A 26664-nucleotide genomic window follows, 5' to 3' on the forward strand; every position below is an offset into this window, starting at 1 on the left:
ATCTATTACAAGTAACTATTTTCAAAATTGGTAGGCAGGCTGGAGGAAAAATAATAATAATCACTGGATTTATTTCAATGTAAACTCTCTTAACTATAATCCAGCTTGGAGAGGTAACTGTTGCTGTTACCAGTAATGATGCCAGCGGTAATAGCTCAAAGCCACAAAACTTGACACTAGACACAAGATCATGGAGTCCAGATGCAACAAACGTGACAGAACAAGCTGTGCACTTTGCCTAGAATGACTCCCAGAGTGCATGTGCCTGCACAGAGCTATGCAATTAGTACTCACCCTTTAGGATTCAGATTGCAAAGCACATCCACCATTAAGCCTGCTCTTATCTCTTTTCCTTGGTTATGTTCTCACTGCACTTGTAAAAATTAAAATGTGTGAAACAAAAAAAAAAACAAAAAAAAAAAAATAAATAAATAAAATAAAATAAAATGTGTGAAACAGACACCAAAATAATGGTATTCTTAGAACACAGATCAGGCCATTTTTCTCTACCTTAGTCTCCCACTAAAGGATATAGTAAAGCTTAATTCTTTTTTTTTTTTTAAGATTTTATTTATTTATTTTTTTTCATGAGAGAAACAGAGAGAGAGAGAGGCAGAGACATAGGCAGAGGGAGAAGCAGGCTCCCTGCGGGAACCTGATGCGGGACTTGATCCCAGGACCCCGGGATCACGACCTGAGCCAAAGGCAGACACTCAACCACTGAGCCACCCAGGTGCCCCAGTAAGGCTTAATTCTTCAAGAAGAAAGTAGGAAATTTTGCAAGAAGTATCAGTGTCACAGTGAGAGGGTATTATATACAAATTGGTTTTATTAGAGATCAAAAACTTTATTCACACCACCTTTTACTTCTTTTGCAGCTTTAATTTTTAACTTTAAAAACATTTTTTGGATCCACTGGTTGACTAAATATCTTTACATGCCCATTAGCTAACAAAACTTCTATGTAGGACTTGAGTAAAATTGCATGCTTACTGCTATCAGAAAGGCATATTCATTTATAATCTACTCATTTGCTCTCCTGTAGAACTGCTTACAAACGGCATTATTGCAAAGAAAGATTTACACATAATTCCTACATCCTTCATGCTGTTCTAGCATTAATCTTCTGATGTCTAGCAAGATAAGAACTCTTAGTGAATGGTTTGCTACATTTCTCCTAGAGCTCTCTCCAGTGTGAGATGATATAGAATAAGGGATACACTTTAACTGAGACTTCCCACAGTTTTTATATTCGTTTTCCTTCTCTCCTGTGTGTATTCAAGAAGAGATGCATATTGCCTGTCTTTCCCATGTTACACATATTGGGTTTTTCTCCAGTGTGGATTTACTTATGCCAATTAAGGGATTAATATGGGCTAAAGACTTTCCTATGAAGGCAACAAATGTTCTCTCTACAGTATGAACTGTGATGGACAGTAAGGCTTGTACCACTGGCTAAAGACCTTCCCATATTCATTACATTCTTTTTTCCAGTATAAATTTTCAGGAAAGATCTATGGCTGAAGTGTATTATGACAAATATTGCATTCATACAGTTTCTCTCTTGTATGATTTTTCACATGTATAATGATTCACGTGGCCTAGAGACTTTTCTACACTTAGTGCACTACTGGGTTTACCTCCATTATGTATTCTCTGATGGGCAGTAAGATTTGAGCCTTTGCTAAAAGCTTTCCCACATTCGTTACATTTATATGGCTTTTCTCCAGTATGAATTCTCTGATGTACAGTAAGATTTGAACTACAGCTGAAAGTCTTCCCACATTTAATACATTCATAGGGCTTCTCTCCAGTGTGAATTCTGTGATGTTGAAGCAAGGATGACCTATGACTGAAGGCTTTCCCACAAATGCTGCATTCATACGGTTTCAATCGAGAGTGATTCCTTAAATGCATATTCAGGGATTCTGGCTGGTTGAAGGATTTCCTGCATTTTTGACATTCAAAAGGTTTTTCTTCATTATGAATACTCTGATGCTGAATAAGAAATGATAAGCTGCTAAAGACTTTGAGACATTTGTTACATTCGAATTGTTTCTCTATAGTGTGAATTCTTTGATGTCGAGTAAGGTGTGAACTACAGCAAAAGGCTTTTCCACATTCACTACATTCATAAGGTTTCTCTCCAGTATGAATTTTCTGATGGTGAATGAGAGATGACCTATGAATGAAGGCTTTCTCACATATTCGACACTCATACAGTTTTTCTTGTGTATGAATTCTCAGATGTTCAATGAGATGTGAAACACGACTAAATGACTTTCCACAGTTCATACATTCATATGGTTTCTCTCCAGTGTGAGTACTCTGATGATTAGTAAGTGAGGACACATGGCTAAAGGCCTTCCCACATTCGATACATTTGTAAGGTTTCTCTCCACTGTGACTTATCTGATGTCGAGTTAGGGATGAGCCATGGCTAAAAGTCTTTCCACATTCATGACATTCATATGGTTTCTCTCCTGTATGAATTCTCCAATGGCGATTAAGGATTGATTGTTTGCCAAAGGCTTTCCCACATTCGTTGCATGTATAGACTTTTTCTCTATTATAAGTCTCATCAAGGGTAAGAGATTTGCTCTGGCTGAAAGCTGCCATACTTTCTTTAGAATTCAAAAGTTTCTTTTCACCACCACTGATCTCCTCATTTTTTGTAACAGATCTTTTTGGTAAGCTCTTCTTAAATATATCATGTTTATGTGATTTCCCTTCAGCAGAAATTCTCTGTGGTTCAGAAAGAATAGACTTTAAATGGAAGATGCTTCTAAATGTATCGTATTTGTAAACACTTTCCCCAGTGGCACTTTCTCTAAAGGTGAGGGTCACTGGTCTGAAATGTTCTACCTGATTTTCATGCGTCCCATCTATATATTCCCAGTCGTTGTTAAAATCTGAAAATTCATGACTCTGTTTTATAGCTTTTTCTATTTTTACCATTTGGGGTGAATCTTCATCATAAATATCCTCCTTCATTAGTAATTCCTTGTTTTCCCATCTTGATTCCCAATCTGAAATATATCAAGAAAGCAAAACACTGCTTTTTCTGTACTTCTTGAAAAGAAACTTCTATGGTAAGAAAAAGCAATTTAAAAAAAAAATAGAGCACATCTCCACCCCCAAAAAGTACATGACTGACAATTCTCATATATTCAATAATTTCTGAACAAAGTTCAAATGGAGCAGAGAATAGAGACAGCTCACAAAGATGGAAACAGAGTGTAATAAGGGAAGTGAGTTAAATACAGGCAATCAATACGTGGAATAAAAATGATACTATCAGAAAAATACCACACAGGTATTCTGGATTCCAACCCAACGTTCTACTCTGTACCTACATTTATGTAAAAGACCACCTTTTGTCTCACAGCCTTGGTTCTCCAACCTTCAATTAATCTCAATGTGCTGTCAGATTAGCATGCTTAAAATGCACAATTTTTATAGTAGTAAGTACATTAAAAAGTTAACAATGAACACAATATTCTTTATCACCTCAGAAAGATTTATTAGGCTTTGTGTAGGGTCTGTGTAAAATCATATTATGTACTGGACACTAGGAAAGATTGTTCCTAGAAATCTTTTTATACATTCTTTATTTCCTCTAACACTTATGTTCACATGTGATCTCTGAAGCTCAGTTTTAGGGGAAAAGTAATTTCCCTTCTGACAGCCTTTCTTCACCTAAAATCATTGGTATATTTTTCCCTAGGTGGTCTTAAAAAGAACAACTTTATTTTGTTTCAAATAAAATAACAATTTGAATTATTATGATGGCAAAAACCTTCACTTTTGATCAGATAACATAATAAATAAAGATAATAATTTGGGATGGAAAAATGGCTGTTTTAAAATCTAAGTAAGAAAAAAAAATTAAAAAAAAATAAAATAAAATAAAAAAAAAAATAAATAAAATCTAAGTAAGGATCCCTCACTTTGTGACATTTGCAATCTCTGAAGACAGTATCCCTAAAATATCCTAAAATACCTCCATACTTTCTACAAGGATGTTTAACAAAGACCTCTCTTGCCTGATTCTCCATGACTTATCTGGAAACATACCTTTTGACGTTTTTTTCTCCACCATCCAAGGTTCTTTCCCATCCTCCAGTAAACTGATCAAATATGGCTTAGGTATGGAAAGACCTGCTTACAGGAAAAATATAGAACCTGTTTAAACTGTGGTCCTCATGGAGGAGAGGCCACCGTCATAAAAGGAACCAAAGGCAGTTTTGAAGGATGGTCACTGAAATGGGAAGACGAGCTTCAGGGAGGGCACAAAGAACTCTACACATCCTTGGGAACATGAAATAAAATTTCAGCCATTTACTCAAGAGAACTTCTAGCAATTCTGAGTAACAGAAGATTTCCCTCATTGGGGTGAAGAGGGAGATATGCTTACCTACAGAAACCAGGTTCTCATAATTCTGGACCATCACATCCTTGTATAAATCCCTCTGAGCAGAATCTAGCCATCCCCACTCTTCATGAGAGAAGTCTATGGCCACATCACTAAATGTCACCTGAAATAGCAAACATATTTAGGCTCAATCACAGCCAAGGCCACTTCTGTCACTGGTTAAGGGGTAAAATTACCCTGGCTATAGAAGAAAGGGAATAAGATTCAGTAGTTGCGGCAATGATCAGGAATCTGATCTAAGTTAAGTAGTAATTGGATGATTACATGTTTGGCATTGTTTTATAACAGTAAAAGACAAATACAAGCACTTTGCTTCAGGAGAGTTAATTCTGTCAAAGGAAGAATTCTAAAATTTTTAAAAAGCAGCGTTCAACATTTGACAGTATATAGCCAAGTGCTTATTTGTGTTTTTTATAGTTTACATGATGAGTAAATAAAAAATGATGATCCACTAAGGCTGAAAAAATGATCCAATAAATTCAGAAAAGACACTTTTAAATACAGACACATATAGAACTTATTTATTTTTAAGATTTTATTTGAGACAGAGAGTGAGAGGGAGAGCACAAGCCAGGGTGGCAAAGGGAAAGGGAGAAGCAGGCCCACCCAGTGAGCAGGGAGCCGATCGCGAGGCATGATCCCACCGGGATCATGACCTGAGCAGAAGGCAGACACAACTGACCAAGCCACCCAGGTCCTACATACATAACTAAATTAATAAACAAAAACCATTTATGGTATATAATTAAACCTTGTATTGATAATCTATAATTAAAATCATTTGAGACTCCTGGGCAAGAGGACTAAAATAGTTTCATGCCATAGGCAGTCCCTGAATTGGACCTTAAAGTAGGGCAAATAATTAGAGGACACATTTCAAGAAAAATATTCTAAGGCAATAGTACCAACTCATGATATTATTTAAAATAGCAAAACTTTAGAAACAGCTTAAACGTACAGTAATAGTTTGTTAGTCGAATTAATAATATATACAAAAAACGTAGGCATTTAAATGGCATTATTATTATCTTTCATTGGTGAAACAGACATTGGCTGTGATAAATTTTTCATTCCAAGAGTGGTTGATTCAATATTCTATTACTTTATTTGGATATTTTGCATGTATGTTCATTAGCGATATTGGTTTTTGGTTTTAAAGAGGGAATTTAGGGCACCTGGGTGGCTCAGTGGTTGAATGTCTGCCTTGGGCTCAGGTCGTGATCCTGGGGGTCCTGAGATCAAGTTCCGCGTCAGGTTCCCTACAGGAAGCCTGCTTCTCCCTCTGTCTATGTCTCTTCCTGTGTGTCTCTCTCATGAATAAATAAATAAAATCTTTAAAATAAATAAATACATAAAAAGGGAATTTACCTTTGTGAGGTGTTGGGAAACTATTAAGAATCTGCCAAGCAGAAAATCCTCTCCACAATGTCAAAAAGAGAACAGTTTTACTACTGAATAAGCATTACAGTGGACTGTAACACACTTCATAGGCAATCACTAATGAGAATGCAAGGACAGAAAGAAATCCCACCCTTATAAAACCAGGCATGTATAACCCACTACATAGATGTTTTAAAAATAAATAATAACTTGTCCTCAAGTAGGCGGACTAGGCATCATCATTTGCTAATACATTTAATCCTAAATTCTCCTGGTAATTGGAGTGGCCAGTAGTGTTAATTGCTTTTGCCCCAAGAAAAATAAAACTTCGCCCATCTGTATGACAAATGAGTAGTTAGAACTTGGAAGCCAGGAGCCTAGGCTAAGCTCCCACACAGACAGGGAGATAGAGGTGCAGCGTCCTTCATATTTTCATTTCAAAGAGATGGCTCCAAAGCCTTAAGAAAGACTTTACTGCCCTGAAAAATTGGCAGAGCCTTATTTAGCTTTGAAAAAGATTCACAAGCATCTCAAAGGGACGGAGAACATGTTTACAGTTACAAGTTTTCCTCAAAGGAAATATTCTAATAAAAGGGGGAGGGGGTTCTTCCCTTTCGGCATCAGGGAAAATTCCTTTTTCCATTTGTATTTACTCTTACCCAGGTATTAAGGTTATGGTAGCCTTATATGAATTTCAAAGTTTCCCATCTTTTCCTACTTTCTGCAATGGTTTCAAATGATTGGTTTTTACAAATCCCACTTTGATAAATCAAATTTAAAAATCAGGGATCCCTGGGTGGCGCAGCAGTTTGGCGCCTGCCTTTGGCCCAGGGTGCAATCCTGGAGACCCGGGATCGAATCCCACATCAGGTTCCCGGTGCATGGAGCCTACTTCTCCCTCTGCCTGTGTCTCTGCCTCTCTCTCTGTGTGTGACTATCATAAATAAATAAATAAATAAATAAATAAATAAATAAATAAATAAATAAATAAAAAATAAAAAATAAAAAATAAAAAATAAAAAAAATAAAAATCAATACTAAGGGGTGCCTGGGTGGCTCAGTTGGCTAAGCATCCAACTCTTGACTTCAGCTCAGGTCATGATCTCAGATTGGTGAGATTGATCCCCACACACATCAGGCTGCACACCCAGTGGGGAGCCTGCTTGGGATTTGCTCTTGCCTTCTCCCTCTGCCCCTCCCCTCCCGTGCATGCATACTCTCTCTCTAAAATCAATCAATCAATCTTCTTTTAAAAATCAGTATTAAGTTAATGCATGACACTATATTTTACTCCACCAATGCAAAGATATTTCATATTTTCAGTTTTGAACACATATTGATGAACATCATTGTATTTTAAGTCTAAAAAAGAAAACTCATGTAATCTGATTAATAGATACCCTTTGTTCTTTACTTAGATCAGGGCTTCTTAACCTTGGCACTACTGACATTTTAAGTTAGTTAATTCTTTGTTGTGGGAGCTGTCCCTGTGCCTTGTAGAATGTGTAGTTAGTAGCATTCTTAGCCTCTACCCATTAGACACTAGTAGCCAATTCCGCCCTCCCCCTGCCCAGGGTGTGACAACCAAAAATGTCTCCAGACATTATCAAATGTCCCCTATGGATAGGGCTAAGAGGGACAAAATCACCCCTGTTTGAGAACCACCCCTTTAGAAAATGTTTCCAGTTCCCTAAAAGATTCTCTTTTTTTTCTTACTCTACCTATACGTAAGGTGTTCCTTCAGAGTTTAGTGTAACTTCACTTCTATCTCTGCCTCCCTGGTTCCATGGGCCACCAAAACCAGTTCCAGCCTTGCTTCCCCAGGGATGTGTCAACTCTTTCTTCCCCTTCAATGCGTGGGCAACCTGGGATGTTCATTCATCTTTGTCCCCAGAAGAATTTAGGATATTTGCCCCAGCACTTATCTTAATTTCTTATGCTTTCTTACTTTTCTACCAGCCCTGTACTGCTCAATAAAGTCACTCAGTAGCCACATTTGGCTATATAAGTTTAAATCAATAAAAATTTTAAAAGATTTAAAATTCAGTTCCTGGGTCACTTTAGTCATGGTTCAAGGACTCAAATCATATGGAGCTGGTGGCTACCATACTGGACAGCACACATAAAGAACACCTCCACCACTATAGAAAGATCTCTCAGTATTGCCCTACATCATAAAGTCCTACACGTCAGTGTACACTCAAACCCATGTATGATTCTTCCTAACAGGTACTTCATAAGGGTCTACAAAATGAATCAAGGGCATTTGGATAGCTCAGTCGGTTAAGCATCCAACTCCTGATTTTGGCTCAGGTCATGATTTCAGAGTCCTGGGATAGAGACCTGCTCAGGCTCCACACTCAGTGAGGAGGCTCCTTGAGATTCTCTCTCTTCCTCTCCCTTCCTCTCCTTCTGCCCCTTGCTGCCCCACTCTCACTCATGCTCTTTCTCTCTCTAAATTAAATAAATATATCTTTTAAAAAAATGAATCAATGAATGATTTTGGGAACTAGTTCACTTTAGTTTTTACTTAAAAAAAAAAAGTTTTTCAATTCTAGTTATGTAATATTCCCAGGAAACCAGACTCTGCCCAACATGCACATATGCCACTAGTGCCTTCTGTGCATGCTTCACCTTCCACCCCATGATTCTACCCACCATTTCTTCAAAGCTTATTCAGTCAACAACTATTTACTAAGCATCTGTTTTGTACCAGATACCACTCTGGGTACTGAAAACAGTCAACAAAAAAGAAAAAAAAAAATCCCTCCCAGAAGGAAAACATGAACAATGACAACTCTGTTTATTAAACAGAGTGTATTATCTAGTGAGTGATAATCACTGCGGAAAACAACAAAGTAGTGAGGAAGAGAAGGGATTGTTAGAAAAAGTTGACTGCAGGGAAGCTTTACTGAGAAAGTAACCACAGAGCAAAGATGTGAAGGAGGAAAGAATGCAAGCTTGTACCGATCTGGGGGAAGACTGTTCCAAGCAGAGGGTACAGCAATTTCCAAGGCCTGGTAGCAGTAGCCAGTGGCTAGAGCTCACAGGGAACAAGGGGACATGGAAGATGAGATCAGAGAGGTAAAATCCTAATTGCACAAAGCTTAAGTCACTGTAGAACTCTAACGTCTGAGTTAGAGCAAAGGAAGAATTTTATTTTATTTATTTTTTTAAAGATTTTATTTATTTATTTATTTATTCATGAGAGACACAGAGAGAGAGACAGGGGCAGAGACACAAGCAGAGGGAGAAGCAAGCAGGCTCCATGCAGGGAGCCCGATGTGGGACTCGATTCCAGGTCTCCAGGATCAGGCCCTGGGCTGAAGGCGGTGCTAAACCGCTGAGCCACCTGGGCTGCCCAAAGGAAGAATTTTAAGCTGAGGAACGACAGGATGGTGACAGTGGTGGTGGCTGTGACGGTGTAACCGTTGGTCGGATTCTGTGTATATCCTGTATGTTAGATCCAACTAGAGTGTCTGAATGTAAGTCATAAGAGAAAGGAAAGAATCGAAGAGGACTCCAAATAGCTCGTGACTTGAACAACTGAAAGGATTGATCTACCACTGACTGAGACCACAAAATGCCGCTTTGACAACCAGAAAGCAAATAACCCAAAATTCCAAACCTGAATTTTTGAATTGTAATAAAAACAACAATTTTGCTCAAACTTCTACAGAGACTTGGAGCAGAAAAATGGTAGAAGACAGGAGCAATGAGAGGAGACAGCACTTTGGAGCTCTTCTGGGGGCTGCATTCTTTGCTACAGTGAGAGGAATCATCCATTCGGTCCCTAAACGCATAGGAACCAGCAAGAGACGCAAAGCAAACATTCAAGAGTCCTGCTAAGGTGTTTCGGGAAGATCCGGGGGGGGGGACACCGACGACTTACCTGGAACATGACTTGTCAACACAGTCCTCCTTCCCAGGCTCTTGTCTTAAAGAAGAGTAGTGTCCTGAGAAGGCAGATCAAGAACACACACAAAAAGGAGCCATGAAAAGAAATGAGGCTTATCCTGCAGCGCTGGGACACATCTGCAAGGAAAAGCACACCGGGAATCACCTGCTAGGGCTGCATTCTCCCCCGGAACCAGCACATTCACCGCCGCACGTTCACCAGGTGCCAGCGGCGTGTGAAACCGACTACGACATTCTTTTTTTCTTTTCTTTTTTTTTTTTTTTTTTTTTGAGACAGACTCACAAAACAGCAGTAATAACGTTACGAGCTCGTCCGGTCTTCGCAACTACGCATGGCAGACATTCACAGACGCCGCGTTCCTTTCCTAAACGATGGGAACACACACTCGGCCAGTCTGTGGAAGGCTGCACCAAGGCAAGAGCGTCGCGCTCGAGACTGGATCGCCCAAGAACCACCGCGGACCGGGTTCTCTTTGGGTGCGCACGCCGCAAAGCGACACCCCTTTTACCGGGCGGACGGGCCCAGGGAGCCAAGGCCCTGCCGGGACCCACACTTGCCTCAGTCCCCGGCGGGCCCTCCCTGGCCCTGAAGCCCGGGCCCCGGGGATCCCGAGCCCGCCCCTCCGCGTACTTGACACGCGAGACCGCGGAGAGAGAGACCGCGCCCGCCGCCGTCGGGAGGACGGCGCTACCCGGGGGGAATTCCGCCGCCTGCCTGAGATTACCGCGAGGCGGACGGAGGTCGGAGCCCGCACCGGAGCGACATTTCCCAGCTCCCTCCGTCTCCGCGACCAGTTACCTGCGCCTCGCACGTCGCCCCGTAAAACCACACTTCCCAGAAGGCTGCGCGTTCGCGCGCGCTTTGGGCGACGGGAGAGGAAGGCGCATGCGCCTTCACGAGGACGCGCACGCCGAGCGTCAAGAGGACGGCAGGGCCGGCCTACGCTTGCTTCTTAGGTACAGGGGCGCCCAGGGCACGAAACTACACTTCCCAGAAAGTGATGCGGCCGCGAAGACCTTCCGGGTCGCGGGTCAGCTGGCGCGTACGCCCTCCTGCGGGGCCGTGGGCCGTCCCCGGGTGGGCGTGCTCCAGCCGAAGGTCTCGGTGCTGCGCCCTGGGCCGCTCCTCGGCAGCTCTTGGGGGCCTTGGGCGTTTGACGCCCGCCTGCCCGGGACTGTGGTCCCTAAAACGCCCTGTGTCCTGGCTGTCATGGCAACAGTTGTCAGCGGACAAACGACACTCCCTGGACATTCGTGCGGCCGCGTCACGGCTGTTGACTGCCGCCGTCTGGTGTACAGGTCTCAGCAGTGGCGGCCTCAGGTAAGTGCTTTAAGGGAAAAGGCTTTACCTGCCCCCGTAACCCGCGGGGCCTGCCCCACTTCGGTCCCCAGAAGCGCGTCCTCGCGCCCCTCCCCCAAGCCCCACCCAGACGCGCCCTGGACGTACTTGGACGGAGACCAAAGCGGCCTGCTGCAGGTGTATATTGGGGTTGTCTCCTTTACTTTTTTTTTTTATTTAATTTTACATATAATTAATCATTTCATTTTAATTTTGCTTATTTTGGAATTATACTATGTGAATTTTCTTGTATATGTCAAGTGCTTAGGTGCGTTAAGATCCACTAGACAGTGCTTCCACCTTGGCAAATCTCTCGCGGCCGTGGTATTGAACTCCTGGAGCAAGAGTAGTCTGCAAATGCAAAGCGTATTCCCATCCACGCCTTCATTGTGCAATGACAAATTGTTGTCGAAAATTGTGCCAATTTGCCCTCGTACCATAGTTTATAGTTGTTGTTTTTTAAGATTTTATTTATTTATTCATGAGAGACACAGAGAGAAAGAGGCAGAGACACAGGCAGAGGGAGAAGCAGGCTCCATGCAGGGAGTCCGACCTGGGACTCGATCCTGGGACTCCGGGGTCACGCCCTGGGCTGAAGGCAGGCGCTCAACCGCTGAGCCACCCGGGATGCCGAGTTCATAGTTATTTTGGTTGCCAGTTATTACTTGATTTTGTGATATTTTCAAATTTTGCCAATCTGCTAAATGTGAAATCGTGGCTCAGTGTGGCTTAAATTTGCAGTTCTTTTGTGGTTAAATAAGATTGAGAATCTTTCCATGTGTCTTTTGGCTTTGATAATTCCTTCTCTGAGAATTGCATATCTTTTGGTCACTGTTCTTTTAGAGCAAAGGCCTTTTTGATGTTAAAATGCAAGCTATAAGAAAAATGCAAGATTTTAAAGGAGTGTAGAGACTAGGACATTAGGGCAGCCCCGGTGGCTCAGTGGTATTTTTCATTTATTTCTGTTCTAATCTTTATTATTTCTTTCCTTCTACTGGCTTTGGGCCTTGCTTGTTCTTTTTCTAGTTCTACTTTAGATGTAAGATTAGATTATTTGAGATTTTTCTTGTGTCTTGAGATATGCCTATATTATTTAATCTTCTCTCTTAGAACAACTTTTGCTGTGTCCCAAAGATTTGAGACTATTGTGTTTTTGTTTTCATTTGTCTCCATGTATTTTTTAATTTCCTCTTTGATTTTTTGATCGACTCATTCATTGTTTAGTAGCATGTTACTTAACCTCCAGGTACATACCAAAAATTCCAGGGGGGTTTTTTATGGTTGATTACTAGTTTCATACTTTTGTGGTCAGAAAAGATGTATGATATGATTTCAGTCCTTTTGAATGTACTGAGACTTATTTTGTGGCCTAACGTGTGATCTGTTTTGGAGAATGTTCCATGGGACTTGTAAAGATCATATATTCCACTGTTTTTTGGATGGAATGTTCTGAATATATTTGTTTAGGTCCATCCAGTCCAATATGTCATTCAAAGTAAGTGTGGTAGTAAAGTCCCCTACTTTTATTCCTTTTTTTTTTTTTTTTTTTTTTTTAAGATTTTGTTTGTTTATTCATGAGAGAGAGAGAGGCAGGCTCCATGCAGGGAGCCGGATGCGGGACTCAATCCTGGGACTCCAGGATCACACCCTGGGCCAATGGCAGATTCTTGACGGCTGAGCCACCCAGGCATCCTATTATCAATTTATTCCTTTACGTCTGTTAGTAGTTGCATTATGTACTTCAGTGGTCTTATGTTGGGTGTGTAAATATTTACAATTGTTATATCTTCTTGTTGGATTGTTCCCTTTATCAATACGTAGCATGTCCTTCTTCATCTCTTGATACAGCCTTTGTTTTAAAGTCTATTTTATCTGATAGAAATATTGCTACTCCTGCTTTCTTTTTGCTTCCATTTACATGGTCAGTGTTTTTCCATCCCTTTCAATCTGCATTTGTCTTTAGGACTGAAGTGAGTCACCTATAGACAGCATATAAATGAGTCTTGCTTTTTTTATCCATTCAGTTACCCAGTGTCTTTTGATTGGAACATTTAATCCATGTACATTCAGAGTAATTATTGAATGGTATTACTTATTGGCATTTTGTTACTTGTTTTAGGGTTGTTTTTGTAATTCTGTGTTCCTTATTTCTTCTCTTGCTCTCTTCCCTTGTGGTTTGATGGCTTTCTTTAAGATATTCTGGGATTCCTTTCTCTTTATTTTTTACATATCTATTATAGGTTTTTGATTTGTAGTTTTAGGTTTGCATATAACATCCTATGCACATAACGGTATATATTAGACTGATGATCGCTTAAATTTGAACCCATTCTAAGAACACTAGATTTTTACCCACCCTCCCGCAACATTTTCTGTATATGATAACATACGTTACATGTTTTATTTTGTGAATCCCTTAACTGATTTTTATAGATATAATTGACTTTACTGCTTTTGTACTTAACCTTCATACTGGTTTTATAAGTGGTTTTTACAATTTTTTAAAAAGATTTTATTTAACTTATTCATGAGAGATACAGCCTAGGCAGAGACCTAGGCTGAGGAAGAAGCAGGCTCCCTGCAGGGAGCCCCATGTGGGACTCAATCCCAGGGCCCTGGGATCACACCCTGATCCAAAGGCAGATGCTCAACCACTGAGCCACCCAGGCATCTCTTATTAGTGGTTTATAAGTGGTTTTATCTTCTAGTTTTATTATGTTTGTACATATGTGTAAATTTTTTCCTTTCATAATTTTTTATACTCCTGATTATGGCCTCTCCTTTCTATTCAAAGAATTCCCTTTAACATTTCTATTAAAGCTGGCTTGTGGTTTGTCTGGGAACTCTTTATATGTCTTTCTAGTTTGAACAATAGTCTTTTGGTTTCAGACTTTTTCCTTTCAGCACTTTGAATATATCATGCACTCTCTTCTGGCCTGCAACATTTCTGCTGAAAAACCAGCCAGTAACTTCATGGGGTTTCCCTTTCTCTACCTCTTTTTTTTTTTTTTTTTTTTTTTTAAGATTTTATTTATTTATTCATAGAGATACAGAGAAAGAGAGGCAGAGACACAGGCAAAGGGAGAAGCAGGCTCCATTCAGGGAGCCTGATGTGGGATTTGATCCCAGAACTCCAGGATCACACCCTGGGCCTAAGGCAAGTACTGAACCGCTGAACCACCTAAGCGTCCCTTCAGGGTGTCTTCTATGCGTTGCACACACTCTAATGTGGTTGAGCCACATTTGCCTTCAGTCCAGTCATCTGGAATGGCTCTCTTTGCTGTGGTAGGATTTGGTCCTATGCTCTATGGGGCCAGTCTGGGGGCTGCCTTGGACTTGTAGTTGGGCCTGCTCTCAACCTGTCTGCCAGAACTAGGATCACATGGAACTATATGGTGCTGTCCCTGCATTATACTCTGAGTGGGACCTGAAGTCAGACCCAGGGTCTGGCCCTAATCTGTCTGTTGAGGTTACAGTGACCCCAAACTTCAGGGCTCTCTCTTTGTGATACCCCCTGTGAAGTTTTTGTTGGTGGACAGTGCTGGCAGTCAGATCAGATGTTTGCCCTCAGCCTACTACTGCTAGGCTGCAATCGAATAGTATGTGGTTATCTTCTCTCCTCAGGGCAAGAGTCACTTTGGAGTGGTGCTGGCCACTGTCAGTGCTGCTTGGAGAATGAGATGGGTCAGGCATTACTTTGGAGGGACTCCTGCCCAGAGAAGCCCAGTAGAGTGAAATGGATGGACCAGATCCACAAGTGAAGGTAGGGGTATGGCACATGGTGTTAGCAAGGTATTAACAGGTCTCCTTGCAGGATGAGACTTGACCAGAGTTACTTTGGAGGGACTCCTTGCGAGTGGGGCTGGTTAGATGGGGCGTGTTTGCAGGAGAGCACTGAGGGCATGGTGTTTTAGCAAGCAAGGTGGTGACTGTTCTCACTAGTTCCCACAGGTGTCTGGGGTATCTGCATCTAGGCTGGTGGCAAGGAGAAAAGTAGTGCCCATTAGGTCTTTTGTTGAATTCTCATAAAGATCCCTGCCCTTCCAGCGCATATTCTGAGATTAGTAAATAAATCTGTATATATGCCCCAGGCACCTTTCCAACTGCTGCTTCAATGCTCCCTCTCTGAGTTGTTTGTTATGCCGATTCTTTTTTTTTTTTTTTTTTTTTTTTTTTTTTTTTTTTTTTTAATTTATGATAGTCACACAGAGAGAGAGAGAGGCAGAGACACAGGCAGAAGGAGAAGCAGGCTCCATGCACCGGGAGCCTGACGTGGGATTCGATCCCGGGTCTCCAGGATTGCACCCTGGGCCAAAGGCAGGCACTAAACCGCTGCGCCACCCAGGGATCCCCCTGTTATGCCGATTCTTAAAGGCAGGACTGTTTCTTATGGCCTGGCCTCTCACAGAGCCAAGCCTGCTGATTTTTTAAGTACCTGAAGGTAAGCACCACTGGTTGTAAAAACTTGCATTAAGCCCCACTGGTTTTCAAAGCCAAATCTTATATCCTCCTAGGGCAGGTCCCCCTGTCTGGGGTGCCTGGTGGAGGGTCTATTCCTTTCCCTTCTCCCTGTTTGTGGTGTTCCTCCTGTGATGGCATCTCTACCCTTCCTGTCTTTTGCAATGTAGCCTTCTCTCTACAATTAATCATAGAGCTTGTTATGCTAGTTTTCAGTTTGTTTTCTGGGTTACTCTTGTATGACTGTTATATAGGTATATCTGTGGGATGGGGTGAGCTTAGGATCCCCCTCCTCTGCCATCTTCCCAGGCTATTTCTATAAAGCCTCTTTTAAAAATGACTCCTAGGTCTTTATCTGTACTCCAACCTTGCCTCTCCCCAGAACCCTCAGTCCATATACCTGGCTTTTTATTTCCCTAGCCCATTTTAGTTGCTCATTCTCAACTCAAACTCCATATATTTCTTGAGGCCCACCCAGAGGTCTTGATTATCTCCTTATTCACTGTCTTTCACGCTCTTAATATTTAATAAATAGAATCCCCACCCAGCTATTCGCTAAAGCTGAACATCCAGATTTTTAAATTCTTTTTCTTCTTTATTCTTCTATTGTCCTCCCTTATCCTCTCAACACATCCATTCTAGCAGACAGGGTTGTTTTCTGCCTTGAAGTGATAGGATATCAGCCTTCGTTTATTCATATCAAATTCTCACCTGAAACACTGCTGTGGCTGCTGAACTGGTCTCCATGCTTTCACTCTTGCATCCATACAGTCCACTCTATACACAAATCAGATGATTTTTAAACTACATAAATGGGATTTCATTTCACAATGTCTTTTAATGACTTCTGATCTCCCAAAGAATATAACCCAGACTCTATGTTGGCTTCCAGACCTAGTATGACTCTGCCTCCTTCCATTCTTGTCCTTGCTTACAAAGACACAAATGTGAACTCAATGGTCTGCCTTCTCTGCTTCTCATAAGCCAAGCTTATGCCCCTTCAAGCCTTTAAACAAGCCTCCTGCCTGGAGTTTCATCCTCATGACTTCACTGCTGTTCTTTCTTGTCATCCAGATCCTTGCTCCATTGCCACCTTCTCAAACAGGTCTTTAGGTCTCAAGTAGCTTTTCCTTCATTTGTGATTTTATTTATTTGGGTCCTCTCCCATTTCTTTTTGATGAGTCTGGATAGGGGTTTATCAGTTTTATTAATTTTTTCAAAGAACCAGCTCTTGGTTTCATTGATCTATTCTACAGGGGTTTTTTATTTCAGTATCATTTATGTAAGCTCTAATTTTTATTATTTCCCTTTTCTGCTGACTTTAGGCTTTACCTGCTGTTCTGTTAGCTCCTTTAGGTTAAGTTAGGTTATTTATTTGAGATTTTTTCTTGCTTCTTGAGGTATGCCTGTGTTGCTATACACTTCCCTCTTAGGACTGCCTTTGCTGCATCCCAAAGGTTTTGGACGGTCATACTTTCATTTTCATTTGTTTCCATGTACTTTATAATTTCTTCTTTAATTTCTTGATTGATCCATTCATTATTTGGTAGGATTTTCTTTAACCTCCATATTTTTGTAGTCTTCCCAAGTTTTTTTTGTGGATGACTTCAAATTTCATAGCGTTGTGTTCTGAAAATATTCATGGTCTGACCTTGTATTTGTTGAGGACTAATTTGTGACCTAGTATGTGATCTGTTCTAGAGAATGTCCTATGTGCACTTGAAAACACTGTGTATTCTGCTGCTTTAGGATGAAATTTTCTGAGTAAATCTGTTATGTTCATCTGGTCCAGTGTGTCATTCAATGAAATTGTTTCCTTATTGATTTTATGCTTAGGTAATCTGTCTATTGCTGTAGCGGGGGTTTAAAGCCCCCTACTATTATTGTGTTATTATCAATGAATTTATGTTTATTATTAATTCATATAGGATGCCTGGGTGGCTCAGTGGTTGAGTGTCTGCCTTTGGCTCTGGTCTGGACCCAGTGATCCCCAGGTCCTGGGATCGAGTCCCACATCAGGCTCCCCACAGGGAGGCTGCTTCTCTCTCTGCCTATGTCTCTATCTCTCTGTGTGTCTCTCATGAATTAATAAATCTTTAAAAAAAATCAATTCATGTATTTGGGTGCTTCCAAGTTGGAGGCATAAATATTTATAATTGTTAGATCTTCTTGACAGAATCCTTAATCATGATATAATGCAGACTTTGGCTTAAAATCTAGTTTGTCTGATATAAGTATGGCTACTCCAGCTTTCTTTTGACATCCATTGGCATGATAAATGGTTCTCCACCCCCTCAATTTCAATCTGCAGGTCTCTTTGGGTCTCAAATGAGTCTCTTGCAGGAAATATATATATAGATGAATTTTGTTTTTTATCCATTCTGATACTCTGTGTCTTTTGATTGGAGCATTTGGTCCATTTATATTCAGTGATTATTGAAATATATTAATTTACTGTCATTGTTACCTGTAAAGTTGGTGTTTCTGGTGATGTTCTCTGTTCCTTTCTAGTCTTTGTTGCTTTTGGTCTTCTTTCTTCCCCACTCACAGAGTCCCCTTTAATATTTCTTGTAAGGCTGGGTTAGTGTTCACAAACTCTTTTAGTTTTTACTTGTCTTGGTCTCTTTATCTCTCCTTCTATTCTGAATGACAGTCTTGCTGGATAAAGTATTCTTGGCTGCATATTTTTCCCAGTTAGAACATTGAATATAGGGGGGGAGGGGCAAAAAAAAAAAAAAAAAAGAACATTGAATATATGTTGCCATTCCCTCCTGACCTTCCAAGTCTCTGTGGCCAGGTCTGCTGCTAACCTTATGTGTCTACCCTTGTAGGTTAAGGATCTTTTGTCCTTAGGTGCTTTTAGAATTCTCACTTTGCATTTTGCAACTTCCACTATGATGTCCTGGTGTTGACCTGTTTTTGTTGATTTTGAGGGAAGTTCTCTATGCCTTTTGGACTTAATGTCTGTTTCCTTCTCTGAATTAGGGAAGTTCTCAGCCATAATTTGTTCAAATATACCTTCTGTCCCTTTTTCCCCCCTCTCTTCTTCTGGGACTCCTATAATATGAATATTACATATCTTTATAGAATTGCTGAATTCCAGGATCCCTGGGTGGCGCAGCGATTTGGCACCTGCCTTTGGCCCAGGGCGTGATCCTGGAGACCCTGGATCGAATCCCACGTCGGGCTCCCGGTGCATGGAGCCTGCTTCTCCCTCTGCCTGTGTCTCTGCCTCTCTCTCTCTCTCTCTCTCTCTCTCTGTGACTATCATAAATAAATAAATAAATTTAAAAAAAAAGAATTGCTGAATTCCCTAAGTAAATATTCATGATCTTTTTTTTTAAGATTTTATTTATTTATTTATGGGAGAGACAGAGAGAGATAGGCAGAGACACAGGCAAAGGGAGAAGCAGGCTCCATGCAGGGAGACCGATTATGAGACTTCATCCTGGGACTCCAGTATCATGCCTTGAGCCAAAGGCAGATGCTCAACTGCTGAGCCACCCAGGCTTCCCAATATTCATGATCTAATAGCTTTCTTTCCCTCTTCTTTTCAGCTTCATGATTTTCCATAATTTTATTTTCTGTATCACTTATTGATTTCTCTCCAGCTTGCACCCTTGTTGTGATTACCTCTAGTCAGGATTGGATCTCGGTTATAGCATTTTTAATTTTGGCTTGACTATATTTTATTATTTATTTATTTATTTATTTATTTTGACTATATTTTAGTTCTCTTATCTCTGCAGCAAGGCTTTCATTGGAGTCTTCTATTTTTTTTTTCAAGCCCAGCTAGTATTCTTATGACTGTTATTCTGAATTTTTGTTCAGATATGTTACTTATATCTGTTTTAAGCAAATCCCTGGCTGTGGTTTCTTCTTGTTCTTTTTTGAGGGGAGAATTCCTCTGTCTTGGCATTTTGTCCAGATTAAAGAAAAAATATAGAGGGAGAATAAAAAATATATTTACAAATATTTTTTTAAAGATAAATTAAGAATTTAAGAAGAAAAATCATAATAAATTTTTAAAAGACTGAAAAGAAAGTTAGATCCTATTTCCCATAGAGCTGATGCTTATAGCACTCTCTGATCAGTAGATTTGGTGCTTGCAAGGGGTCTGTGTTGGTCTTCTGGGGGAGGGGCCTGCTTTGCAGATTGTCAGGTGGGCTTGCCCTCCTAGAACTGCTTCTGCAGGGGCTTGGTATAATTGGCTCCATTCTCCACTAGGGGGCGCTGTTTAGCTGCCATGGGGGGGGGGGGGTGGTAGGCATTGGCAGGGCCCTGCTCTTTTGTCCCTAGAGTGGAAAGCTTACAAGGCTACTCTTCAAGAAACCCCCACAAAAGTGTAAACAATTACTCTTCCCCTGTTATGGTTTCCCTCAGATCTCTGCCCTCACCCTGTCTATATCCAAAAAGTCCACTTCATAGCCTTCCTTTGTTTTATCTCAGACAACCAGCTGGGTTTCAAAATTACAAATATTAGGGACTCTTGAGGTACAGACCCAGGATGTTCTTCCAGGGGAGGGTGACATGCTTTTGCCATTTGCTGGTTTATCCCAGAAAAGCGATGGGATGACTGATTTGTGTTTGAAACTTGTGGCAAAGCACAGGAGAAAGCCCGTTCCAAAGCTTACCGCCCTCAGGCAGTGTCCCCAGAGAGCCCCTGCTGCCACTCCCAAATGCACACCAAGGAGGGGAACTGTTTTTCCCTGTGCAACTGCCCTCATTTTTTAATTTCAGGCCCACAGTTGTGTTCCAAAACTCCAGATATTAGAGATACATGCAGGCAAGCAACCACGTCAATCCTCTGGGAGGAGGTCTCGCTGTGCTGCAGCCCTTTGCCTGGTTTGTCCCAGAAATTAGCTGCGTGCTGGCGCAGTTTCTGGCATAGTCCAGCTGCAAGCCTAGATCAAGGCTGACTGCCCTCCACTAGCACCTTGTCCCTATGGTAGAGAAAGGGGCTGCTCACTAGGACCTGCTTGGTCCCTTAGCCTGGGCAAGGTCACACCTCCTCTCCCAAATGCACTCCAGGCTGCGCAGCTGCCTCTCCCAGTGCAACCCAAAGGATCCTCAGACCACTATCTCTGCTTCTAGGTCTCTGCCCTTGTTCCCCACTGGAGCACCACTGATGTCAGGGGACTTCTGAAACTTCAAACTCTGCTTTCCATTGTTTATAAAAACTGGCAGTATTCCACATCTCTCCTTTTCAGTCAGGAATTTTGGAGAAGAACTTTTCTTGTGTAATTCCCCAAAGGCACTTCTGTTCCTCTCTCCCTTCCTCTCCCTCCCCCTCTCCTCTGTTTGTGATCAGAGTCCCCTCCCCATCACTGCACCCACAGCTCTTCTTTCCCCCAAATCACTCTCCACCTTTTCCTACTTTCCACAGTGTGGCAGGGTTTCTTTTTTTCGGCTCTAATTGCTCATTTTGATTTTTCTCTGTCCTCAGATGAATTTCCTGGGTGTTCAAAATAATTTTATATTTATCTAGTTGTGTTCAAGGGAGGAGGCAAGCCCAGGGTTACCCAATTGCTGGTCATCTTAACTCCTAGCAATTCTTTAAATAATTTTTATGTTGCCAATTTACATTTATTAGTCTAATTATTCTATAGATAATTTAAAATGTAAGCACTTAGAAATATTCTGAGAGCTGATTAGAACTGCAGTGGTGTTACAGATTTGTTGTTAAACACTGGAGTCCCTACCAGTGGGTCAGATCCAGGGACAAAGTGTGTCCGTGAGTATTATGGACTCTATCAGTGCTTTAAGAATTATTTTTATTTTCAGGGATCCCTGGGTGGCGCAGCGGTTTGGCGCCTGCCTTTGGCCCAGGGCGCGATCCTGGAGACCCGGGATCGAATCCCACGTCAGGCTCCCGGTGCATGGAGCCTGCTTCTCCCTCTGCCTGTGTCTCTGCCTCTCTCTCTCTCTCTGTGTGACTGTCATAAATAAAAAAAAAAGTATATATATATATAAAAAGAATTATTTTTATTTTCAGTATTGATGTATTTAATATTGTCTTCATTATTCAGAGTTTCAGTGGACATTGAAAATGGACTTAGAAAATATGTATTTTAAATATATTTTCATATTTTTTAATGCTGAGATAAATGAAAAGTATTGATTTTTATATACTTCTATTTGAGCATCATATAATAATTTGAAGTATTCATTTAATCTTCATTTAAAAAGAAGGCAATTGCATTATCTAAAACTAAACTTTTTTTTAAAGATTTTATTTATTTATTCATGAGAGACACAGAGAGAGGCAGAGACACAGGCAGAGGGAGAAGCAGGCTCCATGCAGGGTGCCTGACATGGGACTCGATCCCGGGTCTCCAGGGTCACGCCCTGGGCTGAAGGTGGCACTAAACCACTGGGCCACCTGGGCTGCCCCCTAAACTTTTTTTAAGTTTAATTTAATTTTTTTTAAAGATTTTATTTATTTATTCATGAGAGAGACATAGAGAGAGGCAGAGACACAGGCAAAGGGAGAAGCAGGCTCCATGCAGGGAGCCCGATGTGGGACTCGATCCCGGGTCTCCAAGATCAGGCCCTGGGCCGAAGGCGGCGCTAAACCGCTGAGCCACCCGGGCATCCCTAAGTTTAATTTTAAAATCTCTCATTTAGCAGTTCTATTTTCATATTCATATTCATACTCTATTGCTTGGGGTAGTCTGTGTAATGTTTTATAATATCTGCTGTAATCTCCTCACTGAAACACAACTGAATCTTCAGCTTCGTTGTCCTAATACTTCATGGTTCTTACACTAAGTAATCCAGTTTGGTTATGGTGAATTATTCTGTTGGTATTGTACTCTGAAATAATTCATCCCTATTACATCCTGAATGTCAGCATTTTCATTCAACTATAAGACTACACCTGTAAAATCATTGTTTAGTCATTAATGGAACCTTTCTTTGTTGTTTTTTTTTTCTATTTGAGTATAGTAGATGCACTATGTTACATTAGTTTCAGGCGTACAAAGCAGTGATTCAACAAGTTTATACATTCTATGTTCACCACTACCATTGACTATATTCCTTATGCTGTGTGTTTTATTCCCATGACTTATTCAGTCCAAAGCTGGAAACTTGTATCTCCCACTCCCCTTCATACATTTTACCCTACCTCCCATATCCCTCCCTTCTGGCAACCATTAGTTCATTTCCTGTTTCTGTTCCCTATATATTCTGCTTTTTGTTTATTGATTTGTTGTTGTTTTACATTCCACTTGTATGAGGTCATATCGTATTTGTCTTTTTTGGTCTTATTTCACCTAACATAATACCCTCCAGGTCCATCCATGTTGATGCAGATAGCACAGTCTCCTTTTTTATGGTTGTGTTATATTCCGTTCCATTGTTTTTGTGTCTGTTTTTGTGCCAGTACCATGCTGTCTTGATGATCACAGCTTTGTATTATAGCTTAAAGTCAGGCATTTTGATGCCCCCAGCTTTGGTTTTCTTTTTCAACATTGCTCTGGCTATTCAGCGTCTTTTCTGGATCCATACAAATCTTAAAGATTACTTGTTTCAACTCTCTGAAGGAAGTCCATGGTATGTTGATAGGGATTGCACTGAATGTGTAAATTGCTCTGGTTAGCATAGACATTTTCACAATATTCTTCCAATCCATGAGCATGAAATGTTTTCTAATTTTTTTTTGTTTTTTTGTTTTTTTGTCCAATTTCTTTATGTCTTCCGCAATTTCTTATTTAAGTGTTCTGTGGTTTTTAAAGTACAGATCTTTTACCTCTTTGGCTAGGTTTATTTCTAGGTATCTTATGGTTTTGGTGCAATTGTAAATGGGATCAATTCCTTAATTTCTCTTGTTTCAGTCTCATGGTTAGTGTATAGAAATGCAACTGATTTCTGTGCATTGATTTTGTATCCTGACACATTGCTGAATTCCGTATGAGTTCTAGCAATTTTGAGGTGGAGTATTTTGGGTTCTCCCTATACAGTATAATGTCATCTGCAAAGAGCAGTTTGACTTCTCTGCCAATTTAAATGCCTTTTATCTTTTTGTTGTTTGATTGCTGAGGCTAGGACATCTAGCACTACGCTGAACAATAGTAGTAAGAGTGGGCATTCCTGGTGTGTTCCTGACCATAGGGGAAAAGCTCTCAGTTTTTCCCTATTGAGAATGATATTCAGTATGGTCCTTTTGTAGATGGCTTTTATGATACTGAGGTATGTTCCCTCTGTCCCTACATTTGAAGAGTTTTAATCAAGAAAGGATACTGCATTTTGTCAGGTACTTTTTCTGCATCAATTGAGAGGATCATATGGTTCTTGTGTTTTCTTTTTTTAATGTGATCTATCACATTGATTTATGAATGTTGAACCACCCTTGCATCTCAGGGATAAATCCCACTTGGTCGCAGTGAATAATCCTTTTAATGTACTGTTGTATCCTGTTGGTTAATATCTTGGTGAGTATTTTGACATCTAACTTCATCAGGGATACTGGTCTTTAATTCTTTTTGATGGAGTCTTTGGTTTTGGGATCAAGGTAATGCTGACCTTATAAAACGAATTTGGAAGTTTTCTTTCCAATTCTATCTTCTGAAGTAGCTTCAGTAGAATAGGTATTATTTCTTCTTTAAATTTCCCCTGGGAAGCCATCTGGCCCTGGACTCTTGTTTCTTGGTAGGTTTTTGATAACTGCTTCAGTTTCTTTGCTAGTATTGATCTGTTCAGGTTTTCTATTCCTGTTTCAGTTTTGGTAATTTGTAGGTTACCAGAAATGCAACCATTTCTTCCAGATTGCCTAATTTGTTGGCATATAATTGCTCATAATACATTCTTTTTTTTTAAATTTTATTTATTTATTCATGAGAGACACAGAGAGATAGAGAGGCAGATACACAGGCAGAGGGAGAAGCAGGCTCCATGCCGGGAGCCTGATGTGGGACTCGATCCCAGGACTCCAGGATCACGCCCTGGGCCGAAGGCAGGTGCTAAACTGCTAAGCCACCCAGGGATCCCTCATAATACATTCTTAAAATCATTTGTATTTCCTTGATGTTGGTTGTGACCTCTCTTCTTTCATTTGTGATTTTATTAGAGTCTTTTTTTCAGGATTTACCTGTCTTACTAATTCTTTCAAAGAACCACCTCCTAGATTTGTTGATCTGTTCTTCTGGTCTCTATTTCGTTGAGTTCTGCTCTAATCTTTATTATTTCTCACCTCCTTTGTCATAGCTCAACTGACCACACAATTCATGTGTTCCATCATCCGTGTGTTTATTTTTGTGCCAGTACCATACTGTTTTGATTACTACAGCTATGTAGTATTATCTTGAAATCGGAGATTGTGATGCCTCCAGTTTTGTTCGTCTTTCTCAAGATTGTTTTGGTAATTCGGGGTCTTGTTGGTTTCACACAAACTTTAGTATTTTTTTTTCTTGTTTTGTGAAAAATGCTTTTGGTATTTTGGTAGTGATTGCATTGAATCCGTAGATTGCCTTAAGTAATGTGGATATCTTAACAATACTAATTCTTTCAATCCATGAGTATGGAATATCTTTCCATTTCTATATGTCATCCTCAATTTCTTTTATCAGTGTTTTATAGTTTTCAGAGTACAGGCCTTACACCTGTTTTGTTAAGAGTTTATTTCTAGGTATTCATTTTAGTGCAATTATAAATGGCATAATTTTCTTAATTTCTCTTTCTCCTAATTCTTTATTGGTGTACAGAAATGCTACTGACCTCTGGGTAATAAGTATCCTGCAACTTTACTGACTTCATTTATTAGTTACAGTAGGTCTTTTGTAGATTCTTCAGGCTTTTTAATGTACATTATAGTGTTATCTGCAAATCGTAACAGTTTAATTTATTTACCAATACAGGTAGCTGTTTTTTTCTTGTCAAATTGCTGTGGCTGGGAGTTCCACTATATGTTGAATAAAAGTGGAAAGAGGAGACATCCTTGTCTTCCTGATCTTAAAGGAAAAGCTCTCAACTTTTTCAGCATTGTGTATGATGTTAGTTGTAGGTTTTTTGCATATAATTTTTATTATGTTGACATATGTTCCCTCTAACCCCACTTTGTTGAGAGATTTTATTATGAATGTAGCCTTTTGGCAAATGCTTTTTCTGCATGTATTGAGAAGACCATGTGATTTTATCCTTTGTTGATCTATCTATATCACGTTGAATGATTTGCAAATACCAAACCATCCTTGGATTCTCAAAATAAATTCCACTTGATCATGGTGAATCATCTTTTTAATTTATTGCTGTATGCATCTTTCTAATATTTTGTTGAGGATTTTTACATATATGTTCATCAGAGATACTGGCCTGTTCTCTCTTTCTCTCTCTCTCTCTCTCTCTTTTTTTTTTTTTTTAGTTTTCTCCTTTGTGCTCTTTGGTTTTAGTATCAGAATAATGCTGGCCTCAAAAAATATATTTGAAAGAGCTCCCTCTTAGATTTCTTGGAGTCATTTGAGGAAAACAGGTATTAACTCTTACTTAAATGTTTGGATAGAATTCACCTGTGAATCATTTTGGTCCCGGACTATTACATTTTGGTAATTTTTTTATTACTAGTTCAGTTTTATTACTTGTCATTGGACTGTTTGGGTTTTCTATTTCTACCTGGTTCAGTTTGGGAAAACTGTATGTTTCTAAGAATTTATTTCTTGAAGGTTATCCAATTTGTTGGCATATACTTTCACAGTATTCTCTTACAATTCTTTGAATTTCTATGGTGTGAATTGTAACTTTACTCTCATATCTGATTATATTTATTTGGACTCTTTCTCTTTTTTTTCTTGATAAGTCTGGCTTAATCAGTTTTGTTTATCTTGTTCAAAGAACCAGCTTTTGGGTTTCAGTGATTTTTTTTTTCTTTATGTCATTTATTTCTGCTCTGATCTTTATTTCCTTTTTTCTACTCACATTGGGCTTTTTTCTTCTTTTCTAGTTTCTTTATGTTTAAGTTTAGATTATTCATTTGAGCTTTATCTTGTTTCTTGAGGTGGGCGTGCATTGCTTTATAATTCCCTCTCAGAACTTTCACTTTGTCCGAAAGACTTGAGACCATTATGTTTTGTCTCCATGTAGTTTATCTTCTTTATTTCTTTGACCCATTGGTTGATATTGTGTTGTTTAGTTTCCATGT

General features: G+C 40.1%; 2 protein-coding genes across 10 annotated transcripts in view; one reads left to right on the forward strand and one right to left on the reverse strand.

The window, feature by feature from the left end:
• Positions 1-804: 804 nt before the first annotated feature.
• Positions 805-10657, reverse strand: LOC484590 (zinc finger protein 181). 9 transcript variants are annotated; one of them, XM_038529389.1, is made up of 6 exons: positions 10459-10530; positions 10017-10098; positions 9708-9850; positions 4418-4538; positions 4078-4164; positions 805-3029 (listed from the first exon to the last, which is right to left on the reverse strand). In XM_038529389.1, the coding sequence occupies exons 3-6, from the start codon at positions 9714-9716 to the stop codon at positions 1549-1551; spliced, it is 1698 nt and encodes a 565-aa protein (XP_038385317.1). In that variant the 5' UTR covers positions 9717-9850; positions 10017-10098; positions 10459-10530; the 3' UTR covers positions 805-1548. The 9 variants fall into 9 exon arrangements, with proteins under 9 accessions (XP_038385317.1, XP_038385322.1, XP_038385315.1 ...); XM_038529394.1 differs by lacking the exons at positions 10017-10098; positions 10459-10530 and adding an exon at positions 10533-10657 and having other exon boundaries at positions 4078-4161; XM_038529387.1 differs by lacking the exons at positions 10017-10098; positions 10459-10530 and adding an exon at positions 10533-10657.
• Positions 9810-26664, forward strand: part of LOC119875931 — a 68303-nt gene continuing 51448 nt past the window's right edge. The window contains exons 1-2 of the mRNA XM_038525565.1: positions 9810-9935; positions 10011-11054. Of these exons, the coding sequence (XP_038381493.1) occupies positions 9810-9935; positions 10011-11054 (1170 nt within the window). The remainder of the gene's footprint in view (positions 9936-10010; positions 11055-26664) is intronic.

Source organism: Canis lupus, chromosome 1 (assembly GCF_011100685.1).
Source record: "Canis lupus familiaris isolate Mischka breed German Shepherd chromosome 1, alternate assembly UU_Cfam_GSD_1.0, whole genome shotgun sequence".
Taxonomy (NCBI): Eukaryota; Metazoa; Chordata; class Mammalia; order Carnivora; family Canidae; genus Canis; species Canis lupus.